The sequence below is a fragment of the Pongo pygmaeus genome, chromosome 23, assembly GCF_028885625.2.
Source record: "Pongo pygmaeus isolate AG05252 chromosome 23, NHGRI_mPonPyg2-v2.0_pri, whole genome shotgun sequence".
In the NCBI taxonomy this organism is placed as follows: Eukaryota; Metazoa; Chordata; class Mammalia; order Primates; family Hominidae; genus Pongo; species Pongo pygmaeus.
The window spans coordinates 52,274,566-52,293,866 of NC_085931.1; the positions used below are offsets into that span (position 1 = coordinate 52,274,566).

A 19,301-nucleotide genomic window follows, 5' to 3' on the forward strand; every position below is an offset into this window, starting at 1 on the left:
TGAGGCTGAGGCAGGCAGATCACTTGAGGTCAGGAGTTTGAGATCAGCCTGGCCAGCATGGTGAAATCCTGTCTCTACTAAAAATACAAAAAGTAGCCAGGCTTGGTGGCGCTTGCTTATAGTCCCAGCTACTCGGGAGGCTGAGGCAGAATTGCTTGAACCCGGAAGGTGGAGGTTGCAGTGAGTTGAGATCACACTACTGCACTCCAGCCTGGGTGACTGAGCGAGACTCTGTCTCAAAAAAAAGGAGGGGGGATGGGTGCCAAGAATGGGCTCCTTCGAGGGGCTTCCCCCAGCACAGTCCCCTGGTCTCCAGGGAGCAAGTAGCCAGGAAGGATGTAGTGGGAACTGGCAGGAGGCCCTCAGAGGGGAGGTAGGTATATAAGGAGGGGGCCGATTCCTACCCACCGCATGGGCCTGCCAGCCATCACCCTTCAATTCTGCTTCCGGAATTATGTGTGTCCACCCTGCCCATAGGCCCCCGGGCTGGCGACTACACCTACCGTGAGGGCCTTGAGCACAAGTGCAAGCGGGACATCCTGCTCGGCCGGCTCCGGAGCTCGGAGGACCAGATCTGGAAGCGGATCCGGCCCCGGCCCACCAAGACCAGCTTCGTGGGCTCCTACTACCTGTGCAAAGGTGGGTGGGCTGCAGCGGGGCAGGCAGCACAGCTGGGGCCCAGCCCCTCCACCCCCAGCCACCGCTCTGCTCCCCATCACAGGTAGACAGAACAGGGGTGGGCCTCACAGCTGCACGGGAGGAGAAAGCCACAGCCTAGGCTTCTGGGGCCTGTGCAGGATGAATTCCACATCAGAATGAGTGTCTTCTTCCCTGATCAGCTTCCAGAGGCAGGTGGGACACATTTGGGACATTCAGCCGGAGACCGAGCCCCTCACTGGCCTGTGCTCTGGAGTGTCAGGAGCCTACATGACTCATAGGGGGCTGGCTTCTCTTACCACTAGGGCCCTGAGGGGCTGTGGGGCGGTGTACCCAGCAGCCACATGAAGCATTTAGGACTGGCGCATGGTGAGGGCTCCATCCACCTGAGCTCTCTGTCACTCTTCTGTTGTCACTGTCCTCATTTCTGGCTCACATCAGCCTGGTTGGTATTTAATGGACATCCATCATGTCCCTGACTAGCTTCTTTCTGGTCCCAGCCGAGCGCCTTGGTCCCACTGTACGGCGATGTGTGCATAGTCACAGATTGTTAAGCCCTTCCCAGTGTAGCCTTTTCATTTCACCAGCATGCAGCCTCACAGCTTTGGAGGAGGAAACGGAGGCTTTGAGAGTGCACCCATGGCTCTGCCTCTCCCCCGACCTGGCCCCTAGCAGTGGCCCGCCCAGGCCTCCTGAACTTGCTCCTTGTCCTCCCAGCAGCCAGGCTGGTCTAAGGACATGTCACTCTTGGGTCGAAGGCCTCCATCAGCCACTGCCCGTGGCCAGTGGGATGAAGTCCAAATTCTGCAACAAGGCCTACACGTGCCCGTTTCGACCCCCTCACCCCTCTGCCCTAACCATTCCCCAAATGCACTGACCCTCCCTGATTCCGTCACACACCCTGTGCCCTTTGAGCCTGGTCACCCTCTGCTCCTCCTTCAAGCACCGCCTGAATCTTGGGAAGCCCTTCTCTGCGGTCCTTCCCCTTGCAATCACCCCCACTCCCACCGGGGGATCTGCCCCACTCCTCCAGGTCTGTGGCCTGTTTGTCCTTGTGCGCCTAGAGCCTGGCAGAGAGATGGGACAAGGCAGACTTAGAGTGGGAGGAGGAGAAAGAAGAAAAGGTCCCACCCCCAGGAAACGGCAGAGCTCCAGGTTGAGCCCCCTTTCCTCTCTCCAGATGGCCCAGCCCCCAGAAATTTTGTTTTGGTTTGTTTTTGTTTTATGAGACAGGGTCTTGCTCTGTTGCCTAGGCCAGAGTGAGTGGTGCTGTTATAGCTCACTGCAGCTTCAGCCTCCTGGGCTTAAGCCATCTTCTCGCCTCAGCCTCTCGAGTAGCTGAGACTACAGGCACATGCCACCACCCAGCTTATTCTTTAATTTTTAACTTTTTTGTAGAGATGGGGTCTTAATTTGTTGCCCAGCCTGGTCTTGAACTCCTTGCCTCAAGCAATTCTCCTGCCTCAGCCTCCCAAAGTCCTAGGATTACAGGCATGAGCCACCATGCCCAGCGCCCCCGCCAGCTTTATGTATTATCTCACTTGATTACAACAACCCAGTCTCCTCCATTCATAGCAAAGACAGCTGAGGCTTGGGGAGTAATGAGGAATCCTAGCCCAGTTCTGTGTGATGCCAAATTACATGCTCTTAACCATGCAGTGTTATTTTCCTGGTGAATAATTGTTTTTAAATCCCTTACATTTGCCGGGCACAGTGGCTCATGCCTGTAATCCCAGCACTTTGGGAGGCCGAGGCGGGTGGATCATCTGAGGTCGGGAGTTTGAGACCAGCCTGACCAACATGGAGAAACCCTGTCTCTATTAAAAATACAAAATTAGCCGGGCATAGTGGCGCATGCCTGTAATCCCAGCTACTCGGGAGGCTGAGGCAGGAGAATCACTTGAATCCAGGAGGCAGAGGTTGTAGTGAGCGGAGATCGTGCCATTGCACTCCAGCATAGGCAACAAGAGTGAAACTCCGTCTCAAAAAAAAAAATCCCTTCTATTTATTTAGAGACTTGTATACTTCTACAAAAGCAGTCCTATGGGATGGGTGGGGTAGGAGTGATTACTGTACTCTGTAGGTGTGGAGTGCAGAAGGGGGCCTGGTGTTTGGAAAGGAATTTTCAGCTCTGCCAAGTCCTGGCAGCAGGGGGCGCAGCAGACCCTGCCTCACCTGCGTTGGGGTGCAGAAGGGGGCCTGGTATTTGGAAAGGACTTTCCAGCTCTGCCAAGTCCTGGCAGGGAGTGCAGCAGCCCCTGGCTCACCTACCTGTGTTGGGGTGGAGCCAAGCCCTGCCTGGCTCATGGGGCCAGAGCCCCACAGGCTGCAGCGGGGTGGCGAGGGTGCTGCGGGCTGCTGTCCCCGCCTGGCGGAACGTGTGTCCTGTTGCCTCTTTGCAGACATGATTAACAAGCAGGACTGTAAGTACGGGGATAACTGCACCTTCGCCTACCATCAGGAGGAGATCGACGTGTGGACCGAGGAGCGGAAGGGCACCCTCAACCGCGACCTGCTCTTCGACCCGCTGGGGGGTGTTAAGCGCGGCAGCCTCACCATCGCCAAGCTCCTGAAGGAGCACCAGGGCATCTTCACCTTCCTCTGCGAGGTACCGCCCGCCCACCCGCTGCCACCCCATAGGCCATGGCACAGACAGGGCGAGGGATGCTCCCTGGCACGGACCACCATAGGAGGTCAGCCCTGGAACCCATGGGCTGTGGAGGCCTGGCCTTAGGATCAGTAGGTCCTGGAGGGTCAGTAAGTCTGGGCCCTAGGATCCTATCTTGCTAGAGGCCAGATCTGATCCAGCCCCCTCATTTTGTAGAGGCAGAAACTGAGGCTGGAAAGAAAAATCATAACCCTCACACCTGCTCTTTCCTGACAGCCGGTCATAGGCCGGACTTGGCACGTGGTTGTTTTCGTTCCTCATTCCTAGCCTGATGCAGTGGCTCCCGCCTGTAATCCCAGCACTTTGGGAGGCTGAGGCGGGCGGATCAATTGAGGTCAGGAGTTTGAGACCAGCCTGGCCAACATGGTGAAACCCTGTCTCTACTAAAAATACAAAAATTAGCTGGGCGTTGTGGTGCACGCCTGTAGTCTCAGCTAGTTGGGAGGCTGAGGCAGGAGAATCACTTGAACTGGGGAGGCAAAGGTTGCAGTGAGCCGAGATCGCACAACTGCACTTGAGACTCCATCTCAAAAAAAAATTAAAAATTAGCTGGGCTTGGTGGCATGTGCCTCTGGTCCCAGTTACTCAGGAGGCGAAGGTGGGAGGATTGCTTGAGTCCAGGAGGTAGAGGCTGCAGTGAGCCAAGATCGAACCACTGCACTCCGGCCTGGGTGACAGAGTGAGACCCTATTCAAAAAAAAAAAAAAAAAAATGTCATTTCCATCGTCACGGCAGTGCTGGCAGGCAGATATCCCCGTTTTACAGATGTTGAGGCTGAGATTCAGGGTAGCGAGGAGCTGCCCTCAGCCACACGGACAGTGCCATGCAGAACTGAGCTTCAAACCCAGGCAGCCTGTCCCTGGAGTCATGCCCACCTCCCAGCACCAGCTGCTGCTGGTGGTCCCCACAGCCAGGCCCCCAGGACACAGGCAGATTGAGGACCTGTCCGGGGCTTCCCCTGCATCCCTTGTTGTGGGTATGATGTATTTGGCACTGCTCAGCCGTCCCAAGTGCCGTGTCCACGGCCCCACATCTCAGGCCTCCCCCACATGTCTTCCCTCGGCCCTGCTGGCTTTGGTGGCCATTGCGCTTCCCTGCCGGGGTTTGCCCTCCTCACAGGGCGCTGTCCTGTGTTTCTGGGCTCGGAACCTCTCAGCTGGACTCTGATTCCAGCAGCCCCACTGAGCTGTTGTTAATTCCCTCCCCAAAGCTGTCCCTGAAGACCCTGCTTGGCCTCTGGAGTGAACTTGGCCTCTGTCTCCCCACCCAGTCGTAGCATGTTGAGGGCAGGGGCAGTGGCACGTCTGTGTCCGTAGAGCAAGGGCTCCAGGTCCGGGTTGCTGGCAGGGTTTGGTGCAGCTCAGTCCAACCCTCATCCCTGGCACCACCAGCCCTTCCCCCAACTCTTCCAGGTCGGGACTTGTGCCAACCCCCCACAGGGAGCACTGGCCCGGGAATCATAGTTCATAGCCGGGTGACAGCCTGTAGTTCATAAAGCACTTGCCATTCCTTTTTTTCTTTTTTTTTTTTTTGACATGAAATAACCCCCTGCCTCAGGCATTGGGAGTGGTGGGATCAGAGGGAGGGAGGAGGGTGAGGAAGGGAGCCAAAGCCCAGGTCACCTGTGAGCTGGAACCAGAGAGACAAGACCACAGACCCTGGGATTCCCTTCCTCACTCCTCTGACCCAGGGCAGGGCTTGCAGGGACCTAGCTGTCCTTCCCCAGGTAGCTGTGCGGGGTCCCAGCTCACCCCCTTCCCAGGTGGCCATGCCAGGTCCCAGCCCTTCCCCTCCCTGGGCAGATCTGCTTTGACAGTAAACCCCGGATCATCAGCAAAGGCACCAAGGACTCTCCATCTGTCTGCTCCAACCTGGCTGCCAAGCACAGCTTCTACAACAACAAGTGAGTGGGACCCTCAGCCCAGGCTGAGGCCTAGGGGCCAGTGGAGAGTTCCCTCAGGCAGCTCAGATGGCTGAGGAAAGGCTGAACTGAAAGGGTGGATGTAGGGTGCAAGGAAAGGGGCAGAATTTGGGAATCAAATCCAGCCTCCACCTGGAAAGGATGGGAATCACATTTGTCGAACATCTACTATATTCCAAGCATCATCTTGGGTATGTTAATTATCCTAGCAATCCTGTGAGGGAGGAGTTACTGGCCCTGTTGTACAGAACAAAAAGCTGAGGCTTGGAAGTAGCTTACTTAGCTTACTCAGCAGACAGCAAGCGGGGGGCCTCGTCTCTGACTCTAGCCCAGCACCCTCCAATGTCATGACATCAGCGTCAGGCAGTGAGGGGAGGCCTGGGTCAGGTCTGGCACCACCCCTTTCTCCCTCTTGTTCCCCTTGGTTCTGCCACGGTGTGCATATGGAGCCCAGGCCCTGCAGTCAGACAGACCTGGGTCCAATTCCTGGGCCAGTCCTGTCTTACGTCCGAGCCCGGGTTTCCTTGTCTGTAAAGTTGATGATGCTCCAGGCTCCTGGGGCTGCAGTGAGGGTAATTAAGACTTCTGGCCCAGAGGACATGCTTGGTTAGTGTTCCTCAGGATGCAGGACCAGCTCTGCAGAATCAAGTTGGAAACCTGAGGGCGGTGTCCTCTGCTTGTTGGCAGCTCCATCTTTGAATCCGGGGGGAGGGACAGGAGTAAAGCAGCCCTGGGACCCAGGCCCAGGGGTGCCTGAGCATAGGAGCCCTGTTTCTGCCCTCCTGTGTCATCCGTGGCCTGGACTTGGTACATAGATCAGGGGGTGCCCAGGGAGAGCCTGGTACTGGGAAGGTGGCCCTACCAGGAGAGAAGGTCAGAGGGGCTGCGGGCTGCATCGTGCCCCTCCTGCCTGCCCACCCGCCAGGTGCCTGGTGCATATCGTCCGCTCCACCTCCCTCAAGTACTCCAAGATCCGCCAGTTCCAGGAGCACTTCCAGTTCGACGTGTGCCGCCATGAGGTGCGCTACGGCTGCCTGCGGGAGGACAGCTGCCACTTCGCCCACAGCTTCATCGAGCTCAAGGTCTGGCTGCTGCAGCAGTACTCAGGTGAGGGGCGGGCGGTGCAGGTGGAGGGCGGGTGACTCAGGTGAGGGGCAGGCGGTGCAGGTGGAGGGCAGGTGACTCAGGTGAGGAGCAGGCGGTGCAGGTGGAGGGCGGGTGACTCAGGTGAGGGGCAGGCGGTGCAGGTGAAGGGAGCGCAGGACTGACTGGGGGTGACAGGCCAGGGCCCCATGGTCGCTGGAGGGGGCTTTGGGAGAGTTCAGGAGAGGTGGCTGTGGGGTGGGCTCTCTGGAGGAGCTGGTATATCCCAGGCACCACAGAGAAGAGAAGCTCCGCTCTCAGGGCGCTTCCAGGCTCAGAGATCTGGGTTTTTCCCCTCATAGGCACCGTCCAGGGAGCACGGAGAGGGGAGAGGGAGTCACCTGGGCTCCTGCAGCAGCACCTCTGCTTGCTCCCTGGGTGGTTGGCAGCAAATCCTCGCTCCTCACTGAGCCTCCAGTGCTCATCTGGGAAATGGGGAGCCCCATCTCTACCTCTCAGAGCTGCTGCGGGGATTGGAAGGTGTTCTCCCACTCACCCACCAGGGATCTACTGAGCACCTTCTCTTGTCAGGGCATTCAGCCATGGTCTAGTCGAGGCCCTTACTTTCAGAGAACCTACATTTACAAGTGGGGGCCAGACAGACAATATATAAACAGGTGAATAAATCCTGTATGCCATCCATTCTAGGATGCACATTTACCCCTACTGCCTGTCATCATTTAATTAGCAGCATTTTGTGGGGAGGGGATTTAAAATACGGTACATGTAACACTCAGTGTCTGCTTAGAGTTGGTGAAATGCAGTGGTAGCATTTCAGGTGTGCCTCAGTATTATGAGGAAGATAAAGCCAAGCAATGGGACAGAGACAGACTCGGGGATGGGAGCATTTTCGGTAAAATGGCTGGGAAGGCCTCTCTGAGGAGATGACTTTTGACCAGGGAAGGGCGAGGAGTGCATTCCAGGAAGAGGGACCAGACTGAAGGCTCTGAGGCAGGAGCAAGCTCCACACAGAAAGGATGGTCCCTGGGGTAGAGCAGCTTAGTCAGTAGAGGGGGAATGAGGCCTGAGAGGTTGGAGGGGACTGAGCGTGTAAGAGTCTCTAGGCCTTAAACAGGAACAGCTGGGGTTGTTCTAAATATGGTTTACAGTGTCTGGAGGAGGGTTTTAAGTGGGTGGAGTTATATGATCTGATCAGTACTTTGCAAAAGTCACTCTGGCTGCTGGGTAGAGATCGAGGAGCAAGGGCAGAAGCTGGGAGATCAGGGAGGGTGGCTCAGGCCAGGGTGGTGATGCTGGAAGTGGGAGAAGTGGATAGATTCTAGGTGTATTTTGAGGGTGGAGCCAACAAGATGTGTTGATGGATCAGATATGAAGTATGAGACAAAGGAGAGCGTCAAGGTGGACTCCAAGATCAGAGCAACAGGAAGAATGGGGCTACCACGTTCTAAGAGGGGGAAGGCTGTAAGAGGAGCAGCTCAGGCTCAGTGTGGGACGTGGGAAGTCTGAGCTGCCTGGTGGACTTCACATGGAGATGTTGGAGGCAGCAGATGTGGGGGTCTGGAGGTTCACAGGAAAGGTCTGGCCTGTAGATACATACCTGCAGATCATCAGCAAGAAACTGGATGTCAAGTGCAGTGTCTTGCCCCAAGTAAGCACCGATGATGATTGGCTGTCGTGGAGCGGGGCCATAGGTCAAGGTGGAAGGCCACATCTGTTGTGGGAAAGACGTGAGAAAGATGGAGAGCGTTGAGAAGAGGGCAGGCTTCATGGAAGAGTTGTGAGCTGGATCTCCAAGGTCGGGCTCAGTGGCAACAGTCTGAGGCTGGCGGGGAGACAGACTGGGGAGTCCATGCCACCAGGCTGGGGTATTTGCCCTTTGGGGACTGGCAGTAAAGAGCCGTGGTACCACAGTGAGCTGGTGAGCCAGGCTGGGCAGGCATGGAGCCCTAAGTGCCAGTGAGGCCAGGGGCTGCCAAGCAGGCACTAGGCTTGCAGGCCTATTGAGGGAGATGGGTGTCAGGGAAGGGTGCTGAGTCACTGGCCCAAGAGACAGGGTCACCGGCATGGGGGCAGGGGACTCCCTACCACAGTACAGAGCTAACATCTTTCTACTGCATTTTCCCACTCTTGGCTGCATTTAATTCTTTCCCTTCCAGTGAGGCTCGGAGCAGGTCTTTGTTCCCATTTTGCAGATGGACAAAGTGGTTCCGTTGCACCCCATGTCTTACTGTGGCTGGGCTAACTGAGAATAGGGCTCCTCCAGCTGGGCCTCGGGGGGCCCTGGCACCTCGTGGACCCCCTGCCTCCCTCCTTGCTGAGCACCTTGAAAGATGCCTGTGTCTGCCCCTACCCTCCCCAGGCATGACCCACGAAGATATCGTTCAGGAGTCTAAGAAGTACTGGCAGCAGATGGAGGCACACGCAGGGAAGGCCAGCAGCAGCATGGTAAGGCCTTCTGATACTATGCCATTATTCAAATTTTGTAAACTGTCCCCAAATCCAGGGTAATGTACACATTCAGCTGTTGTGTCTCGTTTTATTTTATTTTGAGACAGGGTCTTGCTCTGTCACCCAGCCTGGAGTGCAGTGGTATGATCATGGCCCACTGAAGCCTCCACCTCCTGGTCTCAGGTGATCCTCCTGCCTCAGCCTCCTGAGTAGCTGGGATTACAGGCATGCACCACCACACCCGGCTGATTTGTCTATTTTTTAAGACCATGGGGCTGGGGATGTGGGGCTTGCCATCTTGCCCAGGCTTATCTGAAACTCTTGGGCTCAAGCAGTCCTCCCACCGTGGCCTCCCAAAGTGCAGCGATTACAGGCATGAGCCTTGTCGTGTCTCTTTCATCTCCCTTGATGAAGAAACAGTTCTTTAGTCTTTGCCTTGTGTTGCATTGATATTTTTGAAGAGCCAGATGTTTTGTAAAAGGTCCATCCTTCTGGGCTCGTGTGAGTGTCCTCATTCCACAGAGGTGATGTTGTGTTCTCAGCTCACACATCAGGGGATGCATCATCTCAGCGTGTCCCTTCACTGGTGACAATCTAATTAAACTTTCATAACTTGATTCAAGGTGCCTCCATTGTAAACATTTCTCTATTGTAAAATTAGAGCTTTCCTCTTTGTAATTAAGGCTATACTTTCAGGGATCATTTTTATAGTTTGTAATTAATAAATGTCTTCAGAGGTCCAGCGCAGTGGCTCACACCTGTAATCCCACCAGCCTTTGGGAGACTGAGGCAGGCGGATCACGAGGTCAGGAGTTCGAGACCAGCGTGTCCAACATAGTGAAACCCCATCTGTACTAAAAATACAAAAAATTAGCCGGGCGTGGTGGCGGGCGCCTGTAGTCCCAGCTACTCGGGAGGCTGAGGCAAGAGAATCGTGTGAACCGGGGAGGTGGAGGTTGCAGTGAGTCGAGATCACGCTGTTGCACTTCAGCTAGGGTGACAGTGTGGACAGTGTGAGACTCCGTCTCAAAAAAAAAAAAAAAAAGTCTTCGGGAGGCCTGGCGTGGTGGCTGACGCCTGTAATTCCAGCACTTTGGGAGGCTGAGGTGAGCGGATCACCTGAGGTCAGGAGTTTGAGACCAGCCTGGCAAACATGACGAAACCCCGTCTCTACTAAAAATACAAAAAAATTAGCTGGGCATGGGGGCGGGCGCCTGCAATTCCAGCTACTTGAGAGGCTGAGGCAGGAGAATTGCTTGAACCCAGGAGGAAGAGGTTGCAGTGAGTTGAGATTGTGCCATTGACCTCCAGCCTGGGCGACAGAGTGAGACTCCATCTCAAAAAAAAAAAAGAAAAAATGAGGTCTTCAGGAGAAATACGTTGAGACCTTGTAAATATCCCAGTACTGCTCGGACTGACACCACTGATCGTGGTATCCCCTCCCATCCCTCCTGGTCTTCACCGCGGCCCTGAAGACAGCATGGGATTGTGGCATTTGCAGATGGGGAAGCTGAGGCTGAGACATTGTTAGTGACTTGCCCAGGGGCACACTGAGTGGGGCAATTCCCAGGTTCTCTGACGTCCTGTCCAGGGCTCGCTCTTCTCCCTCCCCACCTGCAGCATTCCCGTCCATCAGCCCCAGGCGGGGATCAGAACCCTGGCCCTCCTATCTCCTGGGGTGGGTGTGAGGCCCACAGGAGCCAACGTAAGCTGCCCTGTGCTCACATCGTCCCCAGGTGGTGGGATCACTGTAACCGTAGATGACAGTGGGGGACCCTGGGGCTCAGAGGGGTGGGCGCAGCGCCCAGGAGACAGTAAGTGTGAGATGAGGCCTCCGTGCCATCCAGGCATGAGCACTGACCCTTTCATCCACATGAGGCCACCCGCTGATGAGCTTTGGGGAAGGCTGGGCCTCTGGACCCCTCAGGAGGCTGACCAGGGTGTGGTAGGGAGCAGGGCAGGCTGCCGGGGGGTCCCTGGGCCAGGCTGGCTGGCGGGGCTGCCCACCGCCTCGAGCGTTCCCTTGCTCCCTGACTTCTTTGTTCCTGGTCCTCTTCTCTTTTTCTCCCCTCTTCCTGGTCCCTGCTGCCCTCCATCAGTCTCCCGTGCAGTCCTCTTTTCCTCTCCCCATCTGTTTCTTTTTCCTTCTGGCCAGGAGCCTGGCAGGGAAGGAGTAAGGGGCTGATGGGACCTCTTAAAGAGAGAACACTAGCTGGGTGTGGTAGCACACCTGTAGCCCAGCTACTCAGGAGGCTGTGGCAGAAGGATCCCTTGAGGCCGGGAGTTTGAAATCAGCCTGGGCAACATAGTGAGACCCCTTTTGCCACTTGCTATGGCAAGGAGCTGGTGAGACTATGCAGTCATCAACGTGGGCATGGGGTCTGGCTCTGAGGGAGGAGCTCAGGACTGCAGTGGATGTCATTAGTGCAGTGGCTAAGCCACCATACCCTCCGTGCCCCCTTTCTCTCACCTGGGAAATGGTAATAATGCCTTCCTCTCACGCTTCTTGTGAGAATCGAGGGGAACACCCAGAAATCAGTAGCCACATGGGTCCACTTCTTGCCTGCTCTAGTGCAGGCCATCCCACTCATAAAGGCATGATCTCACCTTATTATTGGGGTCACACGTGTGTTATTCTGGGACTGAGCAGCCCACGAGTTGTCCAGCGCCAGGCCAGGGGTCAGTCAGCAATGAGGACAGCTCCTTCCTGCTCCAGGGCAGGCCCTGGGCAGGGCAGTGCTGGGGACACGGGAGTAGGCCACAGCTTCTGCGGGGGAGTTCCTATGGCAGAAGGATCATGCCCAGCAGCCTGGAAGAGCAAGGGGTGACCCTGCACTCGAGGCTCCTGGGAAGACGGGGAGGCTCGAGGTTACATGAGGGAGAGGGGACAGCTGGTGCATTCACAGAACAGCAGGCTGGCCAACGTAGCCAGCTGAGGGGGTTCAAGGTGGCAGGAGACAAGGCAGAATGAGCATTTTTCCTACCTCTGGCCCCCAACCCTGTCCCGGGGTGCAGAAGAGCAGGCCAAAGGCTGGGGCATAGGACAGAGAAGAAACGTGGTGGCTGGGGCCTTAGAGACCAGCAAGGCCTTGCCCTGGAGGGAGGGCCAGAGACCTGGGCTACTCAGATGCCTGTCCCACCGCCCAAGGCTGACTCCTGCCACCACCACCCCACCCCCGCCAGGGTGGCTTCCCATCTCCTGGGCCCTCCGCTGTATAGGTTCGGCACTCATAGCCGGGTGAGCCGGTCAACAGGAGCAGTTTAGAGACTGTGGGAACTCACAGAATGGACAGCTGCAGCTTAGGAGAGCTCCGGGGAGGGCTTCCCACAGGAGATGCGCTTGAGCTGACTTTTGAAGGATAGTTTCTAGAACAGGCTGGATGAAGAATGGAGGAAAGACAGCGGGAACAGCCTGTACAAAGGCAGGGAGGTGTGGTGGAACGGAGCTTTGTCCTGGGAAATGCAGCATCCACAAAGCAGGCCTCCCAAGGAGTTGGGCGAGGCAGGGACCAGCCACAGAGGGTGGAAAGAAGAGCCCCGTTCCAGGCCTGGCTCCCCTGGGAAGCCCTTGGGCCTGCAGTTGGGAGGTCACTGCATGCCAGGAAGACCCGGGAGCAGACCAGCTTATTCCAAGGCTCTCCCGGAGGCCACCTGTGTGGAGACCCCAGGGCCTCAGGCCTGGTGCCTGCAGCTTCACCAACCCCCCTCCCCATCCCCCCACAGGGTGCCCCGAGGACACATGGGCCCAGCACCTTTGACCTGCAGATGAAGTTTGTCTGTGGCCAGTGCTGGAGGAACGGGCAGGTGGTGGAGCCTGACAAGGACCTCAAGTACTGTAGTGCCAAGGCCCGGCACTGGTGAGTGGGATGCCAGGTGGGGGCTCAGGTGGGATGGGGCCACCCTACCACCACACGTGTGGAGGCCAACTGAGAGAGGCCAGGGCTCTCCACAGAGGTCACACAGCACACAGGCTGTGCCCTGACCTCTCCCCAACCCTGCTCTGTCCTGCAGCTGGACCAAGGAGCGGCGGGTCCTTCTGGTGATGTCCAAGGCCAAGAGGAAATGGGTGTCAGTGAGGCCACTGCCGTCCATTCGCAACTTCCCACAGCAATACGATGTGAGCGCTGGGATGGGGGGCTGGGGGTCCCCGAGGAGGCAGCGATGCTTTCCAGTGGGACTCAGAGGATCTCCCCACGCCCGCCCCACAGCTCTGCATCCACGCACAGAACGGCCGCAAGTGCCAATATGTGGGGAACTGCTCCTTCGCACACAGCCCGGAGGAGAGGGACATGTGGACCTTCATGAAGGAGAACAAGAGTGAGTGGGCAGACGGGGCGGGCGGGCCCTCCCCCGGTGTCTCTTCAGTGCTGAACGTCTCAACTCACCAGCGGGCCCAGGAGCGTCTGCTGCACCCCTTTGCTGCCTGGGCCCTTCTCCACCTACCCCAGCCTGGGCCCTCTCTGAGGCCAGGCCCTGAGGCCGAGCGGCCCATCAGCAGGACTTGGGACGCCCACGGCTCCCAAATCAAGTGGGTACCATGGGGCAGAATGGATGGAGAAGCCCCTCAGCAGGTGCCCTGTCCCTGTCCCCTGCCCAGTCCTGGACATGCAGCAGACCTATGACATGTGGCTGAAAAAACACAACCCAGGGAAGCCTGGGGAAGGGACCCCCATCAGTTCTCGGGAAGGGGAGAAGCAGATCCAGATGCCCACGGACTACGCGGACATCATGGTAACGCCCCCGCCCTGCATGCTCGGGGCTGTGGTCGGGGCTGTGGTCTGAGCCTCACCTGGGAGGGGCAGCCTGGAGGGCCCAGCCGGCCAGCGCTCAGCCTCTCCGAGGGAGGTGGTCCGGGCAGAGGTGTGGGGGAGCGGGCACCCACGATGGCTGTGCTCCCAGATGGGCTACCACTGCTGGCTCTGCGGCAAGAACAGCAACAGCAAGAAGCAGTGGCAGCAGCACATCCAGTCCGAGAAGCACAAGGAGAAGGTCTTCACGTCTGACAGTGACGCCAGCGGCTGGGCCTTCCGCTTCCCCATGGGCGAGTTCCGGCTCTGCGACAGGTGCTCCTGGGAGGGCAGGGCCTGGTGGGACATGGGGTGGCCCGAGGAGATGGAGTCTGTGGCCAGCTCTGGCTCCTCTTGGCCTGGAGGTGGTGTGCAGAGAGTGGTGAGGCTTGGCTGTGACCGCAGCCGTGGGGGTGGTGGGGAAGGGTGGATTGGAGGGCTGGGCTCACACCTATCCAGACCTTTAATTTGCAGCTGTGGGGCAGATTCCAGAGAGGGCCAGGGCACCCAGGTTTTCCCTGAGCTGGGACCCAGCTGCCCAGGGAGAGGCTTGTCTTGGGGGAGGTCACGTGGCCAGCCCCAGATTGACAGCCTGGGGTGGGAAGGGCACAGAGCTCGGGCAGTGAGCCTCCTGCCACCCACAGGCTCCAGAAGGGCAAAGCCTGCCCAGATGGGGACAAGTGCCGCTGCGCCCATGGACAGGAGGAGCTCAACGAGTGGCTGGACCGGCGTGAGGTGCTGAAGCAGAAGCTGGCCAAGGCTCGCAAGGACATGCTGCTGTGCCCACGGGATGACGACTTTGGCAAATACAACTTCCTGCTGCAAGAGGACGGGGACCCTGCCAGTGCCACCCCGGAAGCCCCTGCTGCTGCTGCCACCGCCACCACCGGGGAGTAGGGCCAGGTGTTGGCCGTGGGCGAAGTCCTGGGGTCAGGGGGTGGGGTAGGGCCTGAAGGCCTGATAGAAGGGTCAGGGCAGGCCGGGGGGGTGGGGGGCCGCCCTCATCAGGCAGCCCCCAGCCCCTTGAGGCCCCATCCATCTTCTCCCCACCACCGCCCCGGTGTGCGTACCCAGGCGCACGTGCTGCAGCCCCCGGAGGCCCCGCTGAAACCTGGGCTGCCCTTCCCCCACCCCCACAGCTCTCCTGGTTGAGGAGGGAGGGGCCTGGCTGACCCCTCCAGCTTCAGCCTCCAGCTTTAACTTCTGTCTGCTCCTAATGGGGGCCCAAAGCTCAGGGCTGGGGAGCCTGGGGTCCCCACTTGAATCTGCAGCAGGAGGGTCCTTCTCCCTGGCCCGCCCTCATCCCACCCCCTCCCCCTGGGGGCAAATCAGGACACAACAGAGGGCGGAGACCCCATTAGCTTTAAAATGTAGCCCCAGGATGGAGCTGGGAACACTGTACTGGTCACTTACCCTCTGGGGCCTCAGCTTCCCCTCCCGAAGGCTGGGAGCAGCTGGGCTAGATGATCTTTGGAGCTTAAGGAGTCCCGGCCCTTTCTCTGATGCCACCACCTGAACCCTCCTCCCTCGTGGGCCAGTGAAAATAGACTGTAGGTCCTCAGAGCCTTCAGAGATGATCCAGCTCAAACCCCATTTTGCAGAGAGGAAAACTGAGGCCTAGAAGGGAGCAGTGGTCCGCCCAGGGTCCCAGCACAAGGCAGAGCTGGGATGAAAACAGGGCTGAAAAGACTCAGGGCCAATTACTGGCTGAGCCCACGGTCCCCTCAGCAGGGATGTGATGGTCTCTGAATCGGTGTGCAGCTGGGGTCCCAGGTAGCACTGCCTGGGGGCTGGGGAAGGGAGGCCCAGAGGAGGGCTGGCCATGTAAGCACCCCATGAAGGGACCACCCTCTCCCAAGGATGGTCCCTTTGGGTGCAGCAGCAGAGGTCACCTCCCGACATGCGCTCTGGGAAAGGTGGCAGAGGGCAGGACACCATGAGCTCAGGATCTGTGCGAGGTGTGGGAGGTGGGAAGGGTGAGGGTCTGGGGGATGCGGAGAAAATGGAGGCTTGACCCTGGGCACCATGGGCCACTCCAGGATGGGACACGGCCCCTCTTTCTTGGGGACCCAGTATGTCCTCTCCTCTACACCCAGACATACAGTTATGACCGTCTGTCCTAGCCCCTCCCTAATCCCTGGCCCTACCAGCTGTCTGGGACTCCAGTGGACCCCCAGCCCCTGCCCCCACTCACCAAGGCCTCTCTCGTCCCTCTCGTCTGACGTGTCTGTGTGCACCCCCCTCCTCTCCCACCCTACCCTCCATGGGCAGATCCACCGTCCCCTGGTTCCCCAGACATTCCAGAATGCCCCACACCATTGGCACAGGAGTGGGGCAGCCCCGGAAAGAACCAGGGATTAGGCTGTAGGGGGGTGAGGAGAGAAGGGACCACCCCATTCTTCTCAAGCAAGGATTGCCAGCGCGCGCTGACACACCGACGGGCTGCCCAGGGCTGGAGGGGACGTTGTTCTCCCGCCGCCACTGCCCAACCTTTCCTGATAATCGTGGCATGCACTCTTTCCTCTTCCCTGCCTCACCCCCTGCCCCCAGCAGGCCAGCACTGCAGAGTTTGGTGCTGGTGGTGTGGCTGTAGGGGATGGGAGACCACACCCAAGGTGGGGGCTGTGGCCGTGTGTGGCCGTGATGTCGATGATACTCGTTTTCCCTGATCCGTGGTGTTGCAGTCTGTTGTCACCAGCCTTGTTTCTAGTGTGTATATATGTCGCCCCCGTGATGCATATATACACAGGTATTAAATATATCGCTCTATATAATATTATATATGTGTGTGGTATCCAAGGAATCACTTTTATGAGGGCTAAAGATAAAGAATTTGGCCAGAAAATGCAGCCATCCTTGTGTGATTAGGAGGGTTTCAGGGGCCACTGGACTATTTGCAAGGTGACAGGGACTGGAGCCATGGCTCAGAGGTGATTCGGGCAGCCAGGGACAGGAGCCACCCTCCCCAGGCCCAACTCTGCTAGCTTCCCAGACCACCCCCATCGAGTGCGGAGAGAGTGGGAGTGCTCAGGGAAAGAAGGTGATTTGTATTTGTCTCCCCGTTGAAAGGAACAGGATTCAAGTCCAGAGTTTTCATCTTCAGCCTGTGATCTGTCCAGGGACCCTTGGGATCTGGGGCTCCCTGGCCTGGCCAGAGCTGGAGCCCCCACAGGGTAAGGAAGAGAGAGTGGGAGGCAGAGTATGATGGGGAGGAGGAACAGGAAGACCCTTTTAATGATGAGGGTAACTATTTCAGTTGTGAGCCTTCTAGGGCCCCAGGCTGGGAGGCTCAGAGGGCTGAATCTGGGACCTGTGTTCCCCCCGGCAGGCAGGGACAAGATGGCATCGCAAGCATGGGGGCGGGGTGGGTGGGGAGGGATGCTGCATTTCTCAGCTGGGCAGTAATCAATTTAATGGTCCTTTAAAATGTCTGTGTATTAAAAATTTAAGAATACCACACTTTAATATTAAATATTCATAAGGTCTAGTATCTTGATAATAATGTAGATGTTTTAATAACAATTTTTGTCCTTCTTAAAATAAAATGAAAGAAACTTGCTTCCTTTAGCCTTTGTTCTAGAAAATAAACTTGTGCACTTTGACCTCTGTCCCCGAGATGTCACTCCTGTTCCTCCCCACCTGCACTTATATCCAGGGGCCTTAGCCGCTCTGTCCTCATGGGACAGACCTGGCCGGTACTGGCTACTCTGAGGAATGCTAAGCATTCCGAGGGGTGAGGGGCAGGTCTGTGTCCCTGTGTACACACGGAGGCCAGCCGACCCTGGCTTCGGCAGCGTCTCACTGGCAGCGACATGCTGCCACTTGCCACCCTTCCCTGGCTCATCTGCAGCTTGCCTGCTCTCAGCCTTCCACACGGGGCTGCCAGCGGTGCCCACACTTCCCTACACTCACGCTGCAGTGTGTGCCCAGCTGGGTTCAAGAAAGGCAGGGGACCATGCCTCGCCTATGATGCCGAGTGTGATCCCGACTGCAACCCTGGCTTCTGTGAACCCAAGGGAGACTGAAGTCACATGGGTCCAGTTTCCTCATCTTTAAAAGGAGCTGGCGGGGGGCCGGGCACGGTAGCTCACATCTGTAATCCCAGCACTTTGGGAGGCCGAGGTGGGCGGATCGGCTGAAGTCAGGAGTTTGAGACCAGCCTGGCCAACATGGTGAAAACCTGTCTCTACTAAAAATACAAAAATTAACCGGGCATGGTGGCACATGCCTGTAATCCCAGCTACTTGGGAGTTTGAGGCAGGAGAATCACTTGAACTCGGGAGGCAGAGGTTGCAGTGAGCCAAGATCGGGCCACTGCATTCCAGCCTGAGTGACAGAGCGAGACTCCATCTAAAAAATAAATAAATAAAAGGAGCTGATACATTAGATCTGGAGTTCTCAGGGACTCAGTCTGCTGGGGTGGGAGGTACTTTGTAAAATCTTTTGGATTGTGCATGGCTGCAGGTGATAGAGGGGGTCCCATAGGGAGGGACTGCTCATGTCCAAGAGCAAGCTCTCACCAGACAGCTTTTTTTTTCTTTTTCTTTTTCTTTTTTTTTTTTGAAACAGTCTCACTCTGTCACCCAGGCTGGAGTGCAGTGGCACAATCTCGGCTCACTGCAACCTTCGCCTCCCGGGTTAAAGTGATTGTCCTGCCTCAGCCTCTTCAGTAGCTGGGACTACAGGTGCCTGCCACGACGCCCAGTTAATTTTTGTATTTTTGGTAGAGACGGGGTTTCACCATGTTGGCCAGGCTGGTCTCGAACTCCTGACCTCAAGTGATCCACCCACCGCCTTGGCCTCCCAAAGTGCTGGGATTACAGGCATGAGCCACCATACCCGGCTTCCCAGACAGCTTTAAACTGCAGTGTGGAGTGGACCAGGACAGCGGTTCGGGACCAGAGAATTGCCTGAAGACAGGGAGGCATTTGGGCCAGGTGTGCAGTAGACGCTCAGATGCTTGATAAATGATGGTGTGAGGAACAAAAGCAGCCAGCTTTATTGAGCATCTTGTTTGCAGCAGGTACTGTGCAGCTAGTACATCCGTCCCTCACAGCAACCGTGGAAGTTCGCTGTCCACATTTATAGCCTAGAGAGTTTCAGCAAAGCTTCCAAGGACCCTCAGGAAGGAGGCAGAAAAAAGATCGAGAACCACTGGGAACTGGGTATCGGCAAAAGTCCCTTCCGCCCTGACATTCTGGAATTCACAGCACCTCTGGATGCACTGTGAAAAACCGAAGTGGCGTGGCAAGGCAGAATTCCCGGAAGAAAAATACAGACTCATGCTTAGGCTGAAGAGATCGCATGCCTGCATCAAGACCTTCCCTGGGTGACTCACTCCTGTAATCCTGCCTTGGGAGATCAAGGCAGGAGGATCACTTGAGGCCAGGAGCTTGAGACTAGCCTGAGCAACAGTAAAACCGTATCTCTACAAAAAAAAAAAAAAAAAAAAAGTAAAATTAGCTGGGCACGGTGGTCCACACCTGTGGTCCTAGCTACTTGGGAGGCTGAGGTGGAAGGTTGGCTTGAGCCCAGGAAGTTGCGGCTGCAGTGAGTCATGATCACACCACTGCACTCCAGCCTGGGAGAGCAAGATCCTGTCTCAAAAAATTAAAAAATAATAATAAAGGAACAATTAAAGAGTAAGACAAGCAGAGGCCGGGCTCAGTGTCTCACTCCTGTAATCCTAGCACTTTGGGAGGTGGAGGAGGGTGGA

At 57.0% G+C, this 19,301-nt stretch overlaps 1 protein-coding gene across 2 annotated transcripts in view; it reads left to right on the top strand.

Moving 5' to 3' along the window:
* Positions 1-17,144, top strand: part of ZC3H7B (zinc finger CCCH-type containing 7B) — a 57,436-nt gene extending 40,292 nt beyond the window's left edge. For both annotated transcript variants that reach the window (XM_054469916.2, XM_063662957.1), the window contains 11 exons: positions 478-639; positions 3,060-3,265; positions 5,128-5,228; positions 6,172-6,353; positions 8,710-8,795; positions 12,522-12,655; positions 12,810-12,915; positions 13,007-13,115; positions 13,396-13,529; positions 13,698-13,861; positions 14,230-17,144. In XM_054469916.2, the coding sequence (XP_054325891.1) occupies positions 478-639; positions 3,060-3,265; positions 5,128-5,228; positions 6,172-6,353; positions 8,710-8,795; positions 12,522-12,655; positions 12,810-12,915; positions 13,007-13,115; positions 13,396-13,529; positions 13,698-13,861; positions 14,230-14,482 (1,637 nt within the window). In that variant the 3' untranslated portion in view covers positions 14,483-17,144. The remainder of the gene's footprint in view (positions 1-477; positions 640-3,059; positions 3,266-5,127; positions 5,229-6,171; positions 6,354-8,709; positions 8,796-12,521; positions 12,656-12,809; positions 12,916-13,006; positions 13,116-13,395; positions 13,530-13,697; positions 13,862-14,229) is intronic.
* Positions 17,145-19,301: the final 2,157 nt, after the last annotated feature.